The 24515-nt window shown below is 46.6% G+C and overlaps 1 protein-coding gene across 1 annotated transcript in view; it reads right to left on the bottom strand.

Annotated features, from left to right (window-relative positions):
• The window catches only part of NTN1 (netrin 1), a 188904-nt gene extending 164842 nt beyond the window's left edge, over positions 1-24062 (bottom strand). The window contains exons 1-2 of the mRNA XM_027518814.1: positions 23710-24062; positions 22174-23255 (exon numbers count right to left, since the gene is read on the bottom strand). Of these exons, the coding sequence (XP_027374615.1) occupies positions 22174-23188 (1015 nt within the window). The 5' untranslated portion in view covers positions 23189-23255; positions 23710-24062. The remainder of the gene's footprint in view (positions 1-22173; positions 23256-23709) is intronic.
• Positions 24063-24515: the final 453 nt, after the last annotated feature.

Below are 24515 nucleotides of genomic sequence, written 5' to 3'. Positions count from 1 at the left end.
GCTCTTCCAAACTCCACTGAAGTATACAGCATGAAATTCTCCAGGCCATAATACTGCAGTGGGTAGCCTTTCCCTTCTCCAACCCAGGGGATCTTTCCAACCCAGGAAATTGAACCTAGGTCTTCCACATTACAGGTGGATTCTTTACCAGCTGACCCATAAGGGAAGCCCAAGAATACTGGAGTGGGTAGCCTATCGATTCTCCATGGGATCTTCCCAACCCAGGTATCGAACCAGGGTCTCCTGCATTGCAGGTGGATTCTTTACTGAGCTACTAGGGAAGCCCCACAGCAGCAACCGGAATGGTAAATTCGTTTCAACATCCCCCAGACAGTGGACGAAATGGGGTGGTCTGGGAGAAGGGTCTAAGATATGTTTTGTCTGTGAAACAGCCAGATAATAATTATTTGAGGCTTGGTGGGTTGCAAGGTCTCTGGTGCAACTACTCAAACCCTGCTGTTGTACCAAAAGCAGTCACACACAACCTCTAAACAACAGACATGGCTGTGTTCCAATGAGTATTTACAAAACAGGCAACAGGCAGAACTTGGCCCACAAGCTGTAGTTTGCAAAGACATTGTCTAGTTCAATACCAAGAAAGAACCCACTCCAGGCCTAGTTCTTCATTAGTTTAATAAATCAATGATCCACCTAATAACAACAAGCTCACTCGAGTTACAAATTTCCTGAAACCAATGCTATTCCCAAAGCACCAGAGCTAAGACTGGCTAGGGAGAGGTGGAGGAGTAGGAAGAACACCCTGCTCAGGGGAGCACTTCAGTGACAGATGAGGCAGGATCTTGTTTTGACATGTGAGTGGTATTATACCATATATTATGGAGTTCTGTTCCTGGGTGCACACATATATTTATGATTTTAACTGCAGCATTATATTTTAGGGTGTGAACAGACCAGTTTATTTAGCCATTTCCTTACTGATAAGACATGGAGGCTGTGTTCTCTGCCTCTCTTATCTCTCTCTTTGTGTGTATGTAGAAATAGACAGGGCATAATGGTAAAGAATCTGCCGCCAATGCAGGAGACACAGGAGGCTCAGGTTCAATCCCTGGGTCCGGAAGATCCCCTGGAGGAGGAAATGGCTACCCACTCCAGCATTCTTGCCTGGAAAATTCCATCGATAGAGGCTGGCAGGCTACAGTCCTTGGGGCTGCAAAGAGTCAGACACAACGGAGCATGCACGTACCCATGCTATCCCCTCATACAATAGATATTTTGAGATAAAATTATAGAGATAGATATTAAGATAGATAAATAGATATATACAGTAGATATTTGTTGTTGTTCAGTCAGTCGCTAAGTTGTGTCTCTTTGTGATGAAGACAGTAGAAGCAGTAGATAGACAGATGGATATAGATCTAGATAAATCTGGGACAAACACTTGTTGATACCTTTCTGTGTGCCCTGTGTATTTCTCCAGGTTGGGCATGAAAGGGCAGAATTGCTGGGTCACAGGGAAAACCCACTTACATGCACACTTCAATGCACTCAGTCCTTCCAACGTTCTCTAATGATGCCCTTAACTGTGGCTCACCTTCTTGTGTCCCTCTGGCCTCGTGGGGGAGGCAAGTGACAGACTACGAAGGGGTCCCTACAAAAACAGTGACTGAAGGACTTCCCTGGCGGTCCAGTGGTTAAGACTCCACACTTCCACTGCAGGGGGCACGGGTCTGATCCCAGGTCGGGCAACTAAGATAACACACGCCATGTAGTGTGGCCAAAAAAAAGGGGGGTGTACTGAAAAACTACCTAAAGTACATGACCCAGTGGGAAGTCAACACAAACTGCTCTGTTTTATTATTTAAAATCATCCAAAAGAAAACCAGGCCAGCACAGCCACCCACATGCTGCAAAGCAGGGAGAGTTGGACACGGTGGCAGGTGGAAGGGCACCACCTTTGCGCCCGTGGCCGAGTCTCAGCTGTCAGCAGAATAAACGCCAGCAGGGAACCGGCACTGACTTTACTCTAATTAATTTGGACCCGGGGTCAAGGATGGGAGCAGGCCTGGGAGGGGAGCTCTCCCGAAGGTTCTTGGCATTCTCGGAGTGGGGGCAGAGCTACCGGGATGGTCTGGCCTGTCTGTGAGCTCCGAGGACTTGGATTTCTGAATTCAAATGCCAAGCCAGGCCTGGCACCGGCCAGGTTGAGCCCTCCTTTGTGTCTGAAAACCCTTTTTGTTTGAAGTTGGTGTAACTTTAAGCAGCCTGCCAAGGAGAGCCTGTGAGAAAGCTCTCCAGGCCAGACTCCTTTCCCATCTCAACCTCGTCGAACCCCCGCCTTCTCCCGTGATGCAACTTTTCTCGGCTGCCCAGCCCGGGTGCTTAGACGGCTCCCGGCCAGGCCAAACACCCCAGCCCAGAGGAACCATCAGCTGATCCTCTCGCTCCAAGGCCCGAGAGGGACCTGAGGCTGATTGAGTGGGAGAAGAACTCTGAACTGCGGGGGAGGGCTGGCATTTCCTAAGCAGCTGATAAAAGCAGGGGGCTGTACTTAGCATCTTGCTTACATCCTTTCACTGAACTTTCCAACAATTCCAGGGCACGGAGGTGGATGAATCCCATTTCTCAGATGACAGGTTGAGGCTGAGAGGCTCAGGATCTAGATGGAGAGGGTGTTCAGTTCAGGCCTGTCTGATTCCCAAAGCCAGAAATCTTCCTGCTACCCCACTGGCTTTCAAACTAGGAATCGTGACACTCTAGGATGGTGGTTTCTTGTTAATTTCATCGTTCAGACAGTAAAGGATCTGTCTACAATGCAGGAGACTGGAGTTCAATCCCTGGGTTGAGAAGATCCCCTGGAGAAGGGAATGGCTACCCATTCCAGTATTCTTGCCTGGAAAATCCCATGGACAGAGAAGCCTGGCGGGCTACAATTTGAAATAATTTCAGACTTAACAAAAAAGTTGCGAAACAGTGCAAAGAAGTCCTGTGTCCCCTTCACCCAGCTTGCCCAAATGTTAATGTCTTCTACCCATCCCATAATGATTACAACCAGGAAACTGAAATCTCATCTAAAAACATTACTCAAACTTTACCAACTGTCCCACTCATGTCCCTTTCTTATCCGGGATGGATCTGACCCAGCATCTGATATTGCACGTAAGCCTCTTGTCTTCTTTTTCTCCTCCAGGCTGCGACAGTCCCCCAGTCTTTCTTTGTCCTTAATGACTCTGATACTCTTTTTTTGCAGGGGGGAGGGGGTGGCTACATCAAGTCTTAGTTGGTTCGTGGCATGTAACATCTTAGTTTCTAGACCTTACCCCCAAGAGATGTGACTTCATTAGTCCAGGAAAATGCTCAGAAACACACATTTTAATAAACATTTCCTTGCCCACACAATTTTTTAAATTAAAATATCATTCCCATATCATAGAGTTTATCCTTTATACGTATACAATTCCATGATTTTTAGTACATTCACAAGCTTATACATCATCACTAATTCTAGAACATTTTCATCACCCCAACAAGAACCCCATACTCACTTAACAGTCCCTCCCCACTAACCCCTCCCTTCAATCTCTGGTAACCATAAATCTGCTTCCTAGATGGATCTGCTTATTCTGGACATTTCATGTAAATAGAATCATACAGTATGCGGCCTTCTATGACTGGCTTTCAATTATCATGAAGCTTTTTTTTTTAATTTATTTATGAAGTTTTTAAGGTCTACTCATGTATGAGCATATACAGTACTCTATTCCTTTATATGGCTGAATAATATTCTATTTTTAGGATGAGATGGTTGGATAGCATCACCGACTCAATCGACATGAGTTTGAGCAAGCTCAGGGAGATGGTGAAGAACAGGGAAGCCTGGTGTGCTGCAGTCCACGAGGTTGCAATGAGTCAGACATGACTGAGCGACTCAACAACAATACTCTATTCTGTGGATACACCAAACTTTATCTATTCATCTGTTGAGGGATATTTGGGTTGTTTCCACCTTCTGGCTATTATGAATAATGCCATTATGAACATTTGGGTTCAGGGTTTTGCGTGGATATGTATTTTCATTTCTACTGAGTATATACCTAAGAGTGGAATTGCTGGGTCATATAGTAACTCTACAGGCTTCCCAGGTGGCTCAGTAGTCAAGAATCCACCTGCAATGCAGGAAACCAGGGTTCAATCCCTGGATTGGGACAACCCCCTGGAGAAGGGAATGGCTATCCATTTCAGTATTCTCGCCTGGAGGATTCCATGGACAGAGGATCCTTGCAGGCTACAGTCTATGGGGTTGCAAGGAGTCGGACACAACTGAGCCACTAACTATACTTACTGTGCATGGCAACTCTATGTTTAGCGTTTTCGGGAACTATTTTCTAAAGCAGTTACATCACTTTACGTTCCCACAAGCAGAGTACCCACGAAAGTTCCAATTTCTCCACATTCTTTTGAACACCTGTTATTATTTTATTGATTGTAGCCAATCCGCCTGCAATGCAGGAGACCCCAGTTCGATTCCTGGATCTGGAAGATCCTTTAGAGAAGGGATAGGCTATCCATTCCAGTATTCTTGGGCTTCCCTTGTGGCTCAGCTGGTAAAGAATCCGCCTGCAATGTGGGAGACCTGGGTTTGATCCCTGGGTTGGGAAGATCCCCTGGAGAAGGGAAAGGCTACCCATTCCAGTATTCTGGCCTGGAGAATTCCCTGGACTCTATAGTCCATGGGGTTGTAAAGAGTCGGACACGACTGAGTGACTTTCACTTTCACTAGCGATCCTAGTAGATGTGAACTGGCATGATTTATATTTCTCCAATGGCTAATGATGTTGACATCTTTTCATGTGCTTATTGGCCATGTGTATATCTTCTTTGGAGAAATATCTATTCAAATTCTTGGCCTGTTTTTAAATGTATTTTGTCTTTTTGTTGTTGAGTTGTTTAAGATTTCTTTATATATTCTGAAACCTTTTCAGGTAGTTGATTTGTAAATATTTTCTCCTATTCTGTGGGTTGTCCTTTCTTTTGCTTGAAGATGTCCTCCAAACCACAAGTTTTCAGTTTGATGAAATCCATTGTATCTGTTTGTTTCTTTGGTTCCACAGAAGACTGTGAAGTAGGTCATCTATTTACAATCTTATGAGACACTCCAAGGGGTTGATCAAGATGCTTGAGGTCATATAGAGTCACCATATGACCCAGTAATTCCACTCCTAGCAATTCCACTTTTTAAATTTATTAGCATGAAGTTGTTCACAGTATTATCTTATTTTTGTCTCTGTCAGATCTCTGGTTATATCTCTTTTTCACTCCTAATGGTATTTATTTGTGCCTTCTCTTTTTTCCCCCCTTCCTCTACCAGTCTTCCAGATATTTGTTTATTTTACTAAACTTCCCAAACAACCAACTTTTGGCTTTGGTCTTCTCTGTTGAGTATTTGTTTTCTAGTTCATTGACTTCTGCTCTTATTTTTTATCTCCTCAGCCCCCACTTTGTTCTGGCTTATTCTGTTCATTTTTTACCCCTAACTTCTTAAATTAGATACTTAGGTCATTAACGTTCAGCCTTTCTCATGGTTCTGGTATCCTGTGAAACACATGCCTCTCTTCAGCATCCCCTCTTTCTTCAATGAATTAATCACCTCTTGGCAAGAGAATGAGGGGGCACAGAGGCCGGCATGGAGCTGAGTAACCTGCCTGTTCCTGTAAGTAAGTAGCCGCCTATGGGAGTGGTGGGGGGAGTCGTATTCCAGAGCCAAACTCAGCCGTCAGGGTCATATTTCATTACAGGAGGTGGCACCCCACGTCAGGGAGTTCTTGTGGCCTCACCAGCTTGTCCTTGCAGACTGACTTCTATTTCAGCACATCTCCTTTGCCAAGCCAAGAGGCAGTGAGGCAGATGCTCCTGTAAAGACAGGAATGAGCCAAAGCAATAAACCCAGCCCCAGCTGTCGGCTCAAACTGCTCCAAAGTAGGAATCATCCTGTCCTATTCTTTGCTTCTAATCCTTACTCCCAGTTAATTCCCTTCCTGGAACCACTTAGGAGGGAACCCCAAAACCATCCTCATGGAATGGGAGCACTGGAAGGGACCAGGAAGAATCTGCCAACTCCCTCTTTTCACCACGGAGACCAAGGCCCTGGTGACTTCCATTCACATTCATGATATGGTGCAGCTCTTCTGAAATCAGCTGCTGCTGCTGCTAAATCGCTTCAGTCATGTCCAACTCTTTGCAACCCTATGGACTGTAGTCTGTCAGGCTCCTCTGTCCATGGGATTATCCAGGCAAGAATCCTGGAGTGGGTTGCCACACACTTTGCCAGGGGATCTTCCGGACCCAGGAATCAAATCCTCATCTCCTGTGGCTCCTGCACGCAGGCAGATTCTTTACTGCTGAGCCACCAGTGAAGCCCTTTCTGATACCAGTGTAATATAAAATAGCCATCTTTGTCCTATTTAATGCAGTCTGCTCTGAACTCTACATTTCAGATACTATTTTGTGACCCCTGCTTTTACTTTGGGTTCAAGCACCATATGGCTTTGCACATCTCTTAATTTTTAAAAGGTCGGAAGACTTTGTCACTTTGTAAACACAAATTAAGAGAGTGATATGTTAGAGTCTACTGTTAATATGATCTTTTTGCTCTTTTTGTAGGCAAAAATAAAACAAAGATACAGAGTATCTGAAAAACATAATTAGTAAAATTGATTTTGATAAATATATTGAACTCTGTAGCCTGAAAACAAGAGCTCTCTTTCAGTTCCCATGGACTAGCAACAGAAGTAACCTTACATACACACATGAGATTATTTAAAAACAAAACAAAAATGTATATGTTGCAATGAAATGGAATTGTACACTAATAACAAAATATATACTTTGAGGAGTTAATACCCTAGAAATGAAAACCCAATTCATAAATAACTCCAGAAACAAAAAGATTATCAAAACTACAACGACACAGTCATTGGAAAAACAGTGACAATGAGAGCTGCTGCTGCTGCTGCTGCTGCTAAGTCACTTCAGTCGTGTCCGACTCTGTGCGACCCCATAGACAGCAGCCCACCAGGCTCTGCCGTCCCTGGGATTCTCCAGGCAAGAATACTGGAGTGGGCTGCCATTTCCTTCTCCATTGCCTGAAAGTGAAAAGTGAAAGTGAAGTCGCTCAGTCGCGACCGACTCCTGGGGACCCCATGGACTGTAGCCCACCAGGCTCCTCCATCCATGGGATTTTCTAGGCAAGAGTACTGGAGTGGCTTGCCATTGCCTTCTCCAGAGAATGAGAGCAGTACAAATCAAAACTAAGGCTAAGTGGTCAAAGCTACTCTAGAAAGGAAAAATCTTTGCCTTAAGTAGCTGTACTGATAAATATGAACAAGGAAAAAAATGATATTAGTTGAACTGAGCATTCAACTAGAAATGTTAGTAGGACCACAAAAGCCTAAATAAGAAATTAATAAAGATAAAACAGAAATTATAAAATTAGAAAGAATTTAAAAACATCAAAAAAAAAAAAATAAGTGGCAGGACTTCCCTGGTGATCCAGTGGTAAAGAATTCGCCTACTGATGCAGGGGACATGGATTCGATTCCCGGTCCAGGAAGACCCCATATGCCACAGAGCAACGAAGCCCGTCGGCCACAACTATTGAGTCCGCGCTCTAGAGCCCAGGAACCGCAACTACTGAAACCCCTGAGCCGCAGAGCCCGTGCTCCTCAACAAGAGCAGCCGCTGCAATGAGAAGTCCACCCACGGCAACCAGAGAATAGCCCCCGCTCACCACAACTGGAGAAGAAAGCCCTCACAGCAACGAAGACCCAGCACAGCCAAAAAATAAATTAAATAAATAAAAGAAAAATAAGTGGCAGACTAAAATAGTATGCAAGAGCTCTGTCTCCGAGAAGAGAGAGATCCTGAGTTACAACTCTGGGCTTTGTAGCTGTGTCTCAGGCAAGTTAAATGCCTGAACTTCTCAACCACCTGTAAATGTGAATAACAGTACTCAACTCGCAGAGTTGTTCAGATTCTGAAAAGCAGACAGTACATACAAAATACTTAGCACAGAGCCTGGCACACACGGAGTGTTCAACAGATATCAGATGTTATTATCATCACTTTCAAAAATGTCAAACAAACAAACTGAGGCAAAAAGAGAGAATATTCACTATTAGAAATTAGAACAGTGATACAGCCATATTTGAAAGTTAAAACAAAATTTTTTTAGTGATTGGGAATGGGAAGTGATTACTATACACAACTATGCTTAAAAAATGAAAATCTGGGTAAATCATTATTTTCTTGGAAAATAAATTACCAAATTTGACTCAGAAAGCAGTTGAAAAATTCCTGAATAAACATATAAGCATGGAAGAAATTGAAATGGTTATCAAATAACTCTTCACAAAATGGCACAGGGCCCAGATGGGCTAATTCTAGCAAATCTTCAAGGAAAAGTTCTTTCTCATGCTACTTAAAGTATTCCAGAGCATAGAAAAGAACAGAAATTTCTCACTTCATTTTATAAGGTTAGAACAGCCCTGATACAAAAGACAATAAAAAGAGAAAAAAGTTCAGATAAATTACACATTTGAACAGATACAAAAAAAAAATCAAACATAAAACATCACTAAAGAATAATATAACCAAGTAAACTTTATTCCAAGAACACTAGAATGGCTCCCATTTAGAAAATCACAAAACCACAATGAGATACTACTTCACCATCACCAGAATGACTATTATCAAAAAGAAAGAACAGAAATATTGATGAGGATGTGGAGACACTGGAATCTTCATACATTACAGGTAAGACATTAAAATGGAGCAGCTGCTCTGGTAAACAGTCTGGCAGCTCCTCAAAAAGTTAAATATGAAGTTACCATATGATCCAGCATTTCCACTCTGAGGTACATACCCAAGAGAAATGAAAACACGTATCCATGCAAAAACCTGTATATCAGTGTTCATAGGAGCATTACTCCTAGCTGCCAAAAGGGAGAAACAATCCAAATGTCCACTAGCTGAAGGATGAATTTAAAAAATGTGACATATCTAGACAATGAAATATTCAGACATAAAAAGGAATGAAGTACTGACACATGCTGTAACATGGATGAACCATGAAAACATTATGCTAATTATTTAGCATTAAACATTATGCTAAACATTGAAGTCAGTCAGTAACAAAAGGCCCCAGGGTATACGACCCTATTTATATAAAATGTACAGAACAAACAAGTCCATAGAGATCAAGAGTAGATTAATGTTTTCCTGGGGCTGGGACAGAAATGCAAGAGAAAAGGACTGGAAAGTGACTGCTATGGTAATAACGTTTCTTCTGGTGATGACGACAATGTTCTTTAATGATGGTTGCACCACTCTAGGTCTTTCCTGGTGGCTCAGCAGTAAAAAATCTGCCTGCAATGCAGGGGGCACAGGATAGATCCCAGGGTCAGGAAGATTACCAGGAGGAGGACAGGGCAACTCACTCCAGTATCCTTGCCTGGAGAATCCCATGGACAGAGAAGCCTTGCAGGCTACAGTCCACGCAGTCGCAAAGAGACAGACACCCCTGAAGTGACTTAGCATGCATGCACACACCACTCTATAAACATACGAAAATCCATTGAGTTGTATGCTTTAAATGGGTGAAGCATATAGTATGAGAATTATATCTCAGTGAAGCTATTAAAACTTTATCAAACCAATTAATATAATTCATTACTTAATATGCTTAAGCAGTAATATTATATGATCACTTTGATTGATATCTAAAGGATTAACATTCTAAAGGAACCACATATCCTTGATTTAAAACAACAGCAAAAAGGAGCAAACCTACAGTAAACCAGGAACCAAGGTCATTCCTTTGAGCACAATACAAAAGATCTATCTGAAACTAGGAACAAATGACATACTTAATAATAAAACTCTAGAAACATTCTCACTCAAATCAAGATCAACATAAAGGTGTCTTACCGTTATTCTATATCATTGCTTTCAAGTTCTTTTCAATGCAGTAAGGCAAGAAAAATAAAAGTCCAAATGCTGGAAAAGAAGAGCTAAAATATTCATGATTTGTGGGTTCTAATTGAATAGAGAAGAGAATTAACTGAAACACTATGACAATTAATTTTAAAAGAGTTCAGTAAAAATGCAGGTTGCAAAGTACTAATATAAAAATCAACACTTTAAAAAAAAAATCAACAACTTTCCTATATGTCAGCAGTGTCCAGTTGGAAAATACAATAAGGGTTTCCCTGCTGGTCCAGCAGTTAAGAACCCACCTTGCAATGCAGGGGACACTGGTTCCATTCCTAGCTTGGGAAGATCTCACATGGGACAAAGATCTCACAAGAGAAACTGAGCCTGCTCTCTGGAGCCCAGGAGCTGCAACTACTGAGCCCTAGCACCCTAGAGCCATATTCTATTCCGAAGAGGAAATGCCAATGGCCAACAGGTACATGAAAAGATGCTCAACAACCTTAATCATCAGGTAAACGCAAATCAAAACCACAATGGGACACCCCTCACACCTGTCAGGACAGTTATTATCAAAAGGAACACAAATAACAAATGTTGGTGAGGATGTGGTGAAGAGAGAATACCAGTGCACTGTTGGTGGGAATGTACATTGGGTCAGTCACTTATGGAAATGTCTCAAACAACTAAACACAGAGTTACCCTATGACCCCAACAATTCTACTCCCAGGTATATATCCCCCCAAAATGAAAACACTAATTCAGAAAGGTACAGGTACCCCAATGTTCACAACAGCATTATTTACAAATGCCCAGATATGGAAGCAAACTGAGTGTTCATAAGCAGAAGAATGAATAAAGAAGATACACACACTCACTAATATATAAACACGCAATGAAATATTACTCAGTCAAAGGAAAGAGTGAAACTTTGCCACCAGCAGCAACATGGATGGACATGGAAGGCATTATGCTAAAGTGAAATAAGCCAGATGGAAAAAGACAAATACTGTATGAAATACCACTTATATGTGGAACCTAAAAAAAATACAACCAACTGGTGAACACAACAACAACAAAAGCAGACTCAGAGACACAGAGAACAAACTAGTGGTTGCCAGTGGGGGCAGAAGGAGGGACAATATAGGGGTGAGGGATTAAGAGGTACAAACGGTTAGGTATAAAATAAGCTGTGAGGATATATTACACAACATGGGGAATCTGGCCAATATTTTAATAGTAACTATAAATGGAGTATAACCTTTAAAAATTGTGAATCACTATACTATACACCTGTAACTTATATAATATTGTACAGCAACTATGCTTCAACTAAAAACTTTTTTACAAAAGAAAGTTCAAGTCTAGAAGCAGCACTCCACCTCAGGGTCTCTTTTCTATGAGCCTCCTCTAAGCCCCCTCCTTGGGGGTGTGCCCCCTCACTTCCTACCCTACTCCATATACCAGTGAGGTCTGGAGCAGAGTCCCCAGGACTTGCAGGCATTGAAAGCCCAGAGAACTTCAATAACATTCCCAAGGTCACGCTGTGAGCCTGGACCCAGGACTTCAACCCAGGCAGTCTGAAGCTGGAGACGGGTTCTCTCAACCATAACCCCTAACACACATCTTGGTATTTCAGACACTATTACACAGAACTCTGTGCTCTCTGATCTTGATTTTAAAACTGAAGTGTGTTTCTATACAGCTGGAATATCAGAATTCGCTTTTCGCTGAGGGTTTAATTCTTCTGCAGACATCTTCGGTTGAAAACAACGAACAGGGACTTCTGTGACAGGGAGTAGAGCGGTTAACTCTGCACTTCCAATGCAGGGGCCGTGGGTTCCATCCCTAGTCTGGGAACTATGATCCTACATGCCGCGGAGCATGGCCAAAAAAATATAATGAGAAAAATAAAACAACAAACAGGTCTCTCATCTTGGTTCCGACAACAAACTGGGGTGAAGAACACAGAGGACATCCAGTCCTGGTCTTCCCTGCCGAGTCTGAGTAGCATTGATAGGTGATCCACCCCTAAACATGGCTTAAGTCTCTGTGGATTGGAGTGAGAAGCAGTTTCCTTTCTTGTGGCAGCCCGAGTACTTTCTCACCATGAGTTCTCCCTGGGGCTGAGCCGAGGACTGAGACAGGGCTGGGTCTGGGAAGAAAGACTTGGCTGCGATGGACCTGCCCACCTCTGAGGTCTGGCTGCGGGAAGAGGAAACGCGTTGGCCGCAGGACTCGGAGCAGGGGAACCGCTGTCCAACAGCCCTGCCCTGGGGCGCCCGACCCAAAGGTACTTTCATGCTTTGGAGGCCAAGCTCTATATCTGTAAACACAATATGTTTCCTTTTTCATGCTGGGGTTGAAACTGTTATTGTTCGGCACTTTTTCTGCTTCGGCCCAAATGCAAGCAGAGCGCTTGCCCTGGGCAGAGTCCTGTCTCCCCAGGTCACACAGACCTAGTTTGGGGTTCTGGGCCTGACTTCTCAGGTGGGAAGAGCCCCAGGCCCCCGACCCAGGTTGGGGGATAATTTCCTTTGCATTTCGGGGTAGTTCTAGAGTTTTCTCAGTCCAGGGGACCTTGCATGGGAACTTCAGGGCTGACTCTCCTGGGGAGGCCACTCTTCTAAGGGCCCCGTGATCTCTCAAACTGCTGGGGTAGGAGGAAACTAAAATACAGAGCAGATGCAGGAGGAAAATGTGAAGTGGACCACAGTGCCATCCCTCCCTAGTACAGGAGCCAAATCCAAAGCTCACTTCCTCTCAAGACCTACAGCATCTTCCGTGTGTCCCAGGCATTGAGCAAAGCTCCTCACTTGGAAGCCCACCCATGTGTATGGTTCAGTACAAGTGTTCACCACTCACACGCACACCCTCCTTAAAGAGACCACTTCCCACCTGCATGGAGGGCACCATTTCCCCCTTCTTCACATCCCCAGACCCAACAGAGCCACCTGACCACTGACTGCTCCAGAAATGTCCACTTAAGGCTACTTCTTCTTTTTAAAAAAAAATACTTATTTGGCTGAGCCAGGTCTTAGTTGCAGCACGGGGGATCTTTTTTTTTACTTGCAGCACACAGGATCTAGTTCCCTGACCAGGTATTGAACCCTGGTCCCCTGCACTGGGAGTGCAGATTCCTAGCCATTGGACCATTAAAGAAGTCCCCTACAGGCTAGTTCTTTGTCTCCAGGCTGGGGGACAGGGGAAGTTCTTCTGGGACCAAAACTGTCTTGCAGTTTTCATCTCCTAGGCTAATTCTAACTAAACAGCAATGGCTGCCTAGGATATTATACTGAAGTGTGTGTTAGTTGCTCAGTCAGGTCCAACTCTTTGCAACCCCATGGACAGTAGCCCAACAGGCTCCTCTGTCCATGGAATTCTCCACACAGGAATACTGGAATGGATAGCCATTCTCTTCTCCAGGGAATCTTCCCAATCAAGGGATCAAACTTGGGTCTCTGACACTGTAGGCATAATTCTTTACCATCTGAGCCACCAGGGAAGCCTAGAGTCTAATACCCTAAGACCATTTCTGGACTTAGGAAAATGAATACTGTGACTGATTAATGATGTCTGCCCTGGTTTCAGAATTTGGAAGAGATGCATCGCTAAGTACTCACCACAGCCACTCCAAACAGGAAGAGATGAAATCAGAAGTCCCAACAAACGTAATGAGGCAGCAGAAAGTGTCCATCCCTTTGGGACAGTCCATCCATGGAATATAATGCAACATATAAGCACTCAGGAAACTAAAAGAGGTCTACCTCATTTTCTTGTTACCTAAGACTCATTTATTCAAACCCAGCTCCTTCAAAGATGACTATGGTCCTACAGAGTGTCTAACGTAGGTGTGGAGCCTCTGGAATGTGTAAAAAATTGTACATGATAACTAATACTCTCTCTTATCTGGAGGCAGTAAAGGAGTGGAGAAAATCTAGAAAATCTAGCAATAGCACAGCCAGGAAGGAGCATGAATGGCTCTCAACTAAAGCTGAACCCTGCAGAGAGGCTGGTACCTCGCACACCTTATATAGGCTAGCCCCAAACCATCCACAGAGACTGAGTTCTAGAGCCTCCTTCCAGGCTGAGTTGGAAGGACTCATTGATTATCAGGTGATATCGTGAACTTTCTGTCCCTCCTAATATCACTTTCTGCCTTTCAGGTTCTCACTGAACAAATGTACTTTGACCTCTAAAAAACCACTCATCCTTCCCCTGTTTTTGGCAGCACCATACTGCATGCATGATCTTAAGTTCCCCAACCAGGGATCAAACCTGCAGCCCCTGCATTGGAAGTATGTGTGCGTGCTCAGTCGCTTCAGCTGTGTCTGACTCTGCGACCCTATGGACTGTAGCCCGCCAGGCTCCTCTGTCCATGGGATTCTCCAGGCAAGAATACGGGAGCAGGTTGCCATTTCTTCTTCCAGGGGATCTTCCCAATCCAGGGATTGAACTCGTGTCTCTTGCATCTCCTGCACTGGCAGGTAGTTTCTTTACCACTAGCACTGCAGTGGAAGTGCAGGGTCTTAACCACTGGACAGCCAGGGAAGTCCCCACTCACCCCTTTAAATAACCCAGAGGCCTGGCATACCTACTGAGAAATCTTTCTTCTGGATCGTCTTTATATGCATAAGTGCACTGCAAGGGGATTACAGCCTTAGCACTAGCTAATACACTGACCCTAATGGCAAAAGGCTCAGGGTCTCTAGGAATGACCCTAACAGAGGCAGAGGCAGTGTACATTTCTCCACTCCTTGGCAGCACTCCTGAACCACTGGTACACCTGTCTCCTTGCTGACATATTCCCTTGTTCCCTGAAGGCCAGTGGATGCATTGGCTAGAAACATCCAACACAAAAGAGGCTTGGAGCAGGCGCTTCAATGCTGGATGAGAAAGGCTCAGACGGAAAGCATCTCATATCTCATCCATCCCATGACCACAGTCCCTTCTCTCTGTCAGAGGGCAGAACTGGCACAAAAATAACAAAGTCAGGGCTGAACACAAACCGAGTCAAAGACTCCCAGGAGCTGGGGATGGAAAGGAAGTATTATCTCTAGAAGCAAAGAACTGACCAGCTGACGGGTCTCTGCCTTCTAACCTGGGGGAAGCTCACATTATATAATCATAAAACATTATGTCATTAAATCATTAAATGTTATGTAAATCATATAACATTCCAACAGAAAGGAAAATCTAATTCCAAGTTTATAATAGGGCTACATTTTCTGGAATACGAATACAGAAATGCACTCTTGAACTCCCCACGTGGTGCTATACACATCGAACCAAACTAAGACAAGAGACAGACTGGCGGTGAACAGCCCTATGTCCAAGGACTCTCGCGGGCAGTTTCCTTATTCCAGGTGCTGTTCAGAACCATCCCTGGGAGCTGGTTACAACAGAACGTGGCTTTTATGTGATCAGCCTTTGAGACAAGTGCCATGGTACCTGCCTGCTCTCTGCGTCTGCAGTGGCATCACTGAACAAGCCAAGATGTGCCCTGTCCACGCTCAGTTTTGTTTGTGCAAAACCTCCCTGCTGGTGGCCAGGACATCTGGTTTGGAAAGGCTTCCGTTTCTCATGGCAATCTGATGCACTGACATAGAGCACATGTAGAGCACCGAGTACAATGCCTGGCACTTAGTAGGGGTTTTCAGTCTGTCCTCAGCATGCAACCTGACATGCCCCTGGGACAGACACTTTAAACTCCCTGGCCACCTAAACCAAAGCTGCATCTTCCGAGGCTGCGGAGACCACAACGGCTGAGGAGTGTCTCTTCAGACCAACAGGCAAAATGCTGTCGGCCACTCTGTAAGTATTAACCTCCAATCTCGAGCATTTCAAAAGCCCCCCAAGACCTCCAGTCTCCCTCTAATGAAAGGCACTGCAGAAACTCAAGGTATGATTATCACTTCTGAAAGGAAGAAAAAAAAAAAATACTGGCTCACAAAATACCCGCACCACAGCATCAACAGATAAGACCGTTTTATAATCCAGTTCCCTAGAGAGCCATTTATTTTGGTGAAGCCAGTGTGCATAGCAGACGCCGTAGAAGCCATCAAGATAACACGAATAACAACCCAGTGGACTTTTGAAGTGTAAACATAAAAGTCTATTAAGAATACAATGTTGGTTTAATCCCAAGACAAAAAATTTACTTAATGAAAAGCACAACTCATCTCCAGAAGGAAATTATCGATACCAGCTGTGAGCAGACAATAAGGGGGTTCCTTCCAGGGAACATCTGAATTGCAACCCACTGCCTTTCCAGTATTTACTCTGGACCTGAAGTCTCAAATACTTTTCCGAGGATCTCATTTTTCTATGGGAGGAGGAGGAGGTCAGGGAGAAGTCTGGGCAGGGCAAAAGGACAGCTTGGCAAAGCCTTGGAAAGAAACAGACGCTCCCCAGAAGGTGTGTCTTGATTCGGCTCTGTCTCACTTCTCTGGGTCAAGCAGCGAGCAGCCTCTAGGCCCACCTCAGTAGAGACCCTCACTCCAGCCGCCATGGGGCCCAAAGTGATAAACAACAGCCCCATGCCACTGACACATGTGCCCTGCATGTACCAGCACCCCGCCAGCGACCAGGGTACACCATTAAACTCTCATCTTTATTTTTAAGACTTTTCTTTTTGATGTGGACCATTTTTAAAGTCTTTATTGAATGTGTTACTGTCTATGTTCACTGTTTATATTGCTTCTGTTTTAAGATTTTTTTGGTCTTTTGGCTGCAAGGCATGTAGGATCTTAGCTTCCTGAGCAGGGATCAAACCTGCACCCCCGGCATTGGAAGGTGAAGTCTAAACCACTGGACCATTAGGGAAGTCCCTCAACTCCCTTCTTTAACAATACTTCTTAGCCACATCCTATACTTTTTCCAATATGTCCCAGAGAAGCAACCAGCTACTGACCACTAGGGAGAAAGGAGAAGACCTGGTTAAAAAAGGAATTTCTGATTACAAGCTCTGTTCCACCACCTCTGAGAGAGATCACGGGCCCTGAAATCAAAACTCGGCCATGAGCAACACCTGTGCACGCTGAACACCCACACAAAGGTGGTTTAAACACTCTGCAGTTACATTCCTAAAAGCTCCCAGCTCCCACGAGGCCCAAAGGCTAACATCAAGGACAACTTTTTATATACAATTTCATATGCAAGCATTCAAGCATGTATGAACATAGTAAATACAATCTATGCCATCATATGACATATTACACATATTACAACACAACTAGGGAACCACCTTTAATTCCAGCAAGAGGCAACAGGTTGTTCCAACTATTGTCCTCTACATGCAGATCTCGCTTGATTGTATTGTGCTTTATTGAACTTTGTAGACATCCTGTTTCTTACAGGTTGAAGGGTTGTGGCAACCCAGCCTCGAGCAAGTCTACAGACACTGTAGCATAGACTCACTTCATGCCTCTGGGTCACATTTTGGTAATTCTTAGCAATAGTTCAAACTTTTTATTATTGTCTGTGTTATGGTAATCCATCATCGGTGATCTTTGATGTTACTACTATTAATATGACTCATGAAAAGGTTCAGAGGATGGTTAGCATTTTTTAGCAATGAAGTGTTTTTTTAGTTTTATTGAAATATAGTTGATTTATGATGTTGTGTTAATTTCTGCTGTGCAGCAATGTTTCAGTTATATATATAATTTTGCACATTCTTTTCCATTATGGTTCATCGTAAGATATTCAATATAGTTTCCTGAAATGAAGTATTTTTATGAATAATTGAGATATGCACGTTGCTATTTTTTAAGACAATGCTATTGCACACTTGATAAACTACAGTATAGTGTAAACAACTTTTACAGACACTGGGAAACTGAGAAATTCATGTGACTTGCTTTATTGCAACATCTGCTTTATCGCTGTGGTCTGTAAATGAACCTGCACTCTCTCTCTGAATTCTGCCTGTACATGAACTGTTCATTCATCCAGCCATCCAGCCATTCATCCATTCTATGGGGAGGCAGCACAGAAGATGCAGTAAAACAAAGCCTAAACTTCAGACTGGGGACCCAGCTCCACCACCTACTAGCTATATGACTTTGGGTAAACCCTTTACCCAAAGGTTATGGTTTCTTCCTCTGTAAAATAAGAACAATAATGGGGCCTAGTATTAGCTTAGCTACAATGATCAAATAACTAAATGTTGGGCAAAAAAAAAGCCCTCCAGGGTTAGTCATATAAAGATAATAATTATAATAAATGGTGGTGGTGGTGGTTAGTCGCTAAGTCATGCCCAACTCTTTGCAGCCCCATGGCCTAGCCCGCCAGGTTCCTGTGTCCATGAGACTTTACAGGTAAGAATACTGGAGTGGCTTGCCAGTTCCTTCTTCAGGGGATCTTCCCAAGCCAGGGACTGAACCCATGTCTCCTGCATTGGCAGGTGGAGTCTTAACCACTGACCCACCAGGGAATTACCTACCATGATAATTACTAGGACTATAAGAATATTCACTTATCTACAGCTATATACCAGACTGAGCAGCAGATCATTTTAGCCTTTTGATTTTGCAAGAGTTTTTATCGGGGCATTAGATTTCTCACAGCAACACCTCCCATATAACCTCCCTCTCCTGCCAGGAATGACGGCAGGCCCAGAGCCATTTACAGCCTGAGGACCCCCTCCCAAAGTCATGTTTAAACAATTACAAGCTTTATGGTGCAGGTACCCATGACCATAGGAGGCCAGCCCAGCACAGTGCTCATCTTGCAGAGACATCTTTTGTGTGGGTTTTGGGTTTCAGCAGGGCAACGCCAAGCCAGAGTGTGAGTTGCAAAACGAGTTTTCATAAGTTCACCCTGTCACAAACCAGGCAGGGGTTCATGCTGACATCCCCACAGTAAGATTAAACAGCATGCTTCATCAGGCACTAAATACTAACACAGCTCCGACGTCAGGGGGACACTGATTAAAACTGATGTCAATAATTTATGGAAACACAATATGGTCTTCAGATGCTCTTTTTTGAAAAAAAAAAAAAAAGGAAGGGAGGGAGGGCCTAGCAACCCAGGTGGTTTGAAACTGTTCATGCATTTTCTCTTGAATGTATACTCCCCCCCATGCATGGATGCTTCTTTACACGATGAATATAGATGCACATGTGTGTAAGAGCACGTGAACACTGCTGATACATATGGGCGGAAGAAAGTATTTAGTTATTCCACGGAGAGCTGTCGAGGCCATAACATTATACAGTCTTGTCTTTCATATTGTTTCGAGTTTTCTTTTCCGGAAGAAATCCAAAATTGAGTTTAAAACAAAATTGGACCTTATAAAAATTCACGTTTACTTCATAGAGAACTCAACCTTGAAACAACCCTGAAAAGAAAGCTGGACCAAAGAAAAACCTATAGGATATAATATTTTCTTGGCCCTATAGAGAACTATTTAGAAAAATAATAATATTGATGTTTTCTTAAAGTTTTAGGCTGGGGGGGCGGTGAGACAGTTAACTTAGAGAACGATGTCACTTTATTATGTCGTGTCTCATTATTTTAGAAAGGCAAAGACAGACAGTGATAGTGTTTCTTTTTTTTAATCAAAACATTTTTAGAGTACAAAATATACTTCTTTGCCTTAGCTGTAAATAATCTGGGTAGCCTGACTTTCTATGTCAACAGTGTGAAATTCACAAGATAGGATTATGTTGGGGGGGAAAAAATCTGAGCCGCTGATAGTACAAAAGTTAGTGTTTCAAGGATTTATTAATGCCTTTTCCTAGCACAGTGCCCTGTAGTGTCTCAGAACACCTGTCAAATACTAATTCATTCACGTATCTCCACTTCAGGGCCTTTTCATAAAAAGCTCGACCTTTAATTGTAAATCACTTCTAAATTGTCTTTGCTGGCTTTCTCTTTTGCGAAATGATGGAAAAATCACTAAGACTTCAATTAAGACTTTATGGGAACTTCAACCTGACATTCCCGAGGCTATATCTACAAGGTATCAGAACATCTATTCAAAAAGGAAACTATAAATAACTTTAACATCATTGAATTGGCTTGGCTTTTATGAGATGACTGAATAATTGGCAAGATTTAAAGATACTTTAACTACTGAGAATTAAAATAACTTCGGTGAAACCCAGAAAATATTGTCAGCCGATTATTTGTCATGTAGATTATGTACTTATTAGGCCTAATTAAACTTTTTGAACAAAAAGGCTTACTAATTACGTTAGTTAATATGTTGATTGCTCAATTTGGCTTAAAAAAAAAAAAAAAAAACCCAGTCAATCCAATTTGTGCAGAGTTAGTGCTTTGGTCAAAAGACAAAATCCTCAACTATGGAGATTATTTCAAGCGCATGGCCATTGTTATTACAATCGCGGGTTACTTCTCCACATACAAAGTGACGGAGAGCTGGAGGTGGGTGGTATCAGAACAATACCACCACGGCTAAGAGGAATCTTCAAGCCAGGAAAACGTTACCTTCATAGCCAGCTTATTTGCCTCCATGTATTCACTTGCGTGTTTTCCAATCAGACCCTGCTGGTGACGATGAGAAGTTATCTTTCATATGCACATACAAGTTAACACAGATAGCCAAACCCTGGGAGGCCTTTTAAATGTCAATAAAGGGTTTTCACTCACAAAAGGAAGAAAAGAAAAGAGGAAAGGCGAGAAGAAAGAGAAGAGATGGGAAAAACCAACATTTCTGAAGGAATGGAGCAGATCAAAGGCGTTCTATTCTCAAAGACGACTAAGTCGGGGAGTAACCACTGTCTCACCGCCCGAATCCTGAAAAGTCTCTTCCGACCAGCCAGCAGTGGCTTCCCTTACAGGAGGGGGAAAGACAATGAGGTCTGCAGAAGTGGACCCTTGGATGGAGTGCAAAAATGGAGATCGGGCCACGCAACAGGAGAACTGCCCTCTGCAGACCAGGACGCCCGCCTGGGCCTCAGAGCCGACCAAAACATGTTTTCCATTCCGAGAAAGTCTGCATCCACAAGTCATGAGGCACAAACTATTCAACAACAACATGACACAATTAATCAGAACCAGACCTCAAGACGTGTGTTTGTGGGGGCCAGCAAACTTTGTAATGTGCCTCAGAGGCTGAGGCAACTGAAGAAACTCACACTGGCTGTGTGGGAGGGGGAGGGAATAACTCTATTCCACAAAAGATGAACACCCAAGGGCGGATGGCCGAACTGAATGATTTTCCTTAAAATAAAGCATGGGATTTGTACCTTTACATCTCATACTGGAAAAGCTGATTACGGTCTAACTACCTACCTTTCCTCTACGTTTTTTCTTTTTCTTCTCCTGAGGAGAAACTGAGGGCTCAGAGTTTCTACAGCAGCAAAGCTGTATGATCCAGAAACGGAATGGATTTCTTCTTTTTTTCTTTTTTTTTAAGCCTCATTTCAGACCCAAGAGTATCCACCAGTACAGGGTTTTGTGAGATTTCTCTTTCAGGACCTGAAACCCCATAAAATCAAGAATCTGGGCCCTTAGTTAATTCGCCGGAATTGTTTAATTTCACCTCAACACACACACCATGCTAACAACAACAACGAAAATCTGGTATACTTCTTTTTTGGGCCGGGACTGAATTAGTTTAAAATAATTAGTTAACTCTCTTTTGTAATCTGCGGACAGTAATTAATTTAAATCACACCATTCTTTTGCTAGCCCAAACAGGCTATCAAAAAGAAAACTATATCTATTTTCAAACCGTAAAAGACAAATGGAGGACGCAGGAGCGATGTTCGTCGTGCACCGAATTAGCCCCAAATTGCAAATCCCTTTGCCACCTCCCAAGGGATTTGTGGTCATGGAGCTGGAACTTCCTGGGAACCCGGCCGGGGTCCCCAACAGCGAGACCAGCTGCTGCCCTGGGGCGGGGCGAGGGGGGTGGATCCCAGAGTCCCGCCAAACTGAGGAGAAGGCAATCAGTGTTTGCCCTTGGATCTGGGATTCGGGGGACTGACCGGTAAATTTTCTGCAAAGCCCACTCCCAGCATCTTGTCTTAGGGCAGCGCACAGGAGGCCAACCCAATCGGCCAGCGTCAGGCGCGCGAGTGGACCGACTCTCCCGGCCCCACCGCCCAGGATTTCCCGGAACGTGCCTCCCACCATCCCCACCACATTCACGCAGCCAGAGATGCTCAAGAACCCTCGATCGCTAGGCCCGTGCGCAGCCGCCCGGGTCCCCGCCCCGCCCGGGTCCCGCCCGCGTCCCCGTGGCGCCCCACTCACCCACGCACTCGTTGGCCTCGCGGGCGGTGGCGCGCTGCCAGGGCCGGTCGTAGTGGAAGGGCTTGCAGCGGTCACACTCCGGGCCGGCCGTGTTGTGCCTGCAGTCGCACACCAGGCTGTCGTCGCGGTCGCGCACGCAGCGGGCCGCGTGGCCGTTGCACTTGCAGCGGCCGCCCACCTGCAGGTCGGACACGGCGTAGAAGTACGAGTCGCGCGCCAGCTCCGAGTCGTCCTCGTTCTCGTCGCCGAACGTGTGCAGGCGGCTGAAAGCCACGCGGATGTCGGTGGCCGTAACCCAGTCCTGCAGCACCGGCGAGTTGTCGAAGTCGTGCGCCGAGGGTCGCCCGTCCAGCGTGCTGAAGGCGATGAGGCCGCCCGAGAGTGGGCGCATGTCGGTGTGCGAGTCGGTGCACACGGCCTCCTGCTCGTTCTGTTTGGTGATGGGCGCGCGGTGCGGCCGGTTGTACATCTTGCGGCACTGCGTGGAGTAGAACTGAAAGGGCACCCACGTGCGCCCGTAGTCCATGGACTTGTAGATGGCCATGGACTCGGGCCGGGGCGAGCAGAACTGCAGGCTCACGTAGGTCACCTCGAACTTCTTGCCGAGCGACAGCGTGAGCGTGACGTTGTGCGGGAACTGCAGGTAGTTCTCCGACTGCCAGCACGTCAGGTTGTGCGGGTTGTTGAGATCCGTGAGGAAGGCGGGCGGGTGCGCCTTCTTGGGGTCCGACGCGTTGCAGAGGTGGCAGGAGCGCAACCGCTCCTCGCCGCGCTCGCTCACCACGCAGTAGCGCGCCGGGGGCCGGCCGCAGGTGCTGGACACGCGCACGTCCTTGCCGAAGGCCGCGTTGACAAAGTCCGGGATGCAGCGGCGCGGGTGGCCGTTCTCGTCCGAGCAGGGGTCGGGCTGCGCCGCCTGGCCGGCGAACATGCTGAGCCCGGGCCCGCCGCGCACCGCGCCCACCAGGCATGCCACGGCCGCCAGCGCCGCCAGCGCCTCCCACACTGCGCGCATCGTGCTGCGTCCAGCCTGCCCCGGCCCCGCCGCGCCGAGGAGTCGGTCCGCCCGCCGCAGAAGGCGCCTGCAGAGAGAGGGGAGCCGCGCTCAGCCAGCCCGCCCCGCGCCCTCCAACCCCGCGGAGGGGCGGCGATCGGGGACGCGGGCGAACGCCCGGCTTCCCCCGCACCGAACACCCGCCTCGGTCCCCCGCGTCCCGGAGGCAGGCGAATCCGGAGACCCCCCAGGCCCCGCACTGCCCGCGCCTCCTCTTCCCCGCCGGCAGCGAGCCGGGGCCGCAGGCAATCGCTCGGTTTCCCCGCCGCCGCCGCCGCCGCCTCCACGCCGCCCGAGGGTCCTGCCCGCGCCCGTCTGCTCGTCCGCCGCCGCCCCGCCCGCACCCCTCAACTCGGGCGCGGGACAACTCGTAGAGCCCCTGAGCTCGCACGGCCCGCGCCCCCTCCTCCCGCAGCCCGGGCTTCCCGCTCAGCTGCCCCAGATCGCACTCCCGGCCAGCGAGTCCGCGTTCGGGACTTTACCTCAGGAGAGGGCAAAAGAGAAAGAAAAGTTTGCCCGGCCCCGGCCGGGGAGCCCGCGCGCCGGACGGCGGAGAGCTTCTCGCTGGTTGCTAGCAGGCGCGTCCTGCCTCAGCGCGGGCTTGCCAGCTCCATGCCCGGCGCGGCCGCCGCTGCCCCAGCCCCGGCCCGGCCCGGCCGCCGCCGCCTCTCCCGCCCGAATGACTACGCGGCCGCCCGGCTCCCGCCGTTGCCGCCGCGGTGCGAGTGCCGCCCAGCCCGCGCCCGGGGCGCACACACTCCCGCTGGCTGGCGCGCACTCACACACGCACGCACGCCCCCGAAGGCTCCGCCGCCGCCGCCGCCACTAGCGCAGGGAGTGGGGGGCGGAGGGGAGCGCGGGGGCGGGGGGCGGGGCCGCCGGGCGGGGCGCCGGCCAATAACGTCGGCGGGCAGCCGCCGGCTCCCGAGCCAAGTTTTCACCCCGGGAAAGAAGAAAGTTAAAGGGAAGCGGCCGGGGACCCGGAGAGAGCGAGGGTACGAGCGGGTGGGAACCGGGGCGCCCGAGAAGGAGAAGCGGAGACAAAGGGAAGCGAGGAGAGCGCCCGGGGAAACCCCGGAGAGGGGGCTGGGCCCGGCGCGCACCCCGCGGAGGGAGGAGGGGCCGGCCGGGGACCGTCCGCGTCGCCCGGCCCCGCGCTGCCCCGGGAGCCCAGCAGGTTTCCGCCGGCCCCACGCCCCTGGGGAGCGCGCAGGCGAGGGAGAGGGGGCGATTTTTCTCCCTCCTGGTCCCGGGCAAACACATCTGTGTTTGTTTTCTTTGCTGAGCT

The sequence above is a fragment of the Bos indicus x Bos taurus genome, chromosome 19, assembly GCF_003369695.1.
Source record: "Bos indicus x Bos taurus breed Angus x Brahman F1 hybrid chromosome 19, Bos_hybrid_MaternalHap_v2.0, whole genome shotgun sequence".
Classification (NCBI taxonomy): Eukaryota; Metazoa; Chordata; class Mammalia; order Artiodactyla; family Bovidae; genus Bos; species Bos indicus x Bos taurus.
Note: the sequence above shows the minus strand (reverse complement) of the source record. Positions and strands in the feature narration are given on the sequence as shown.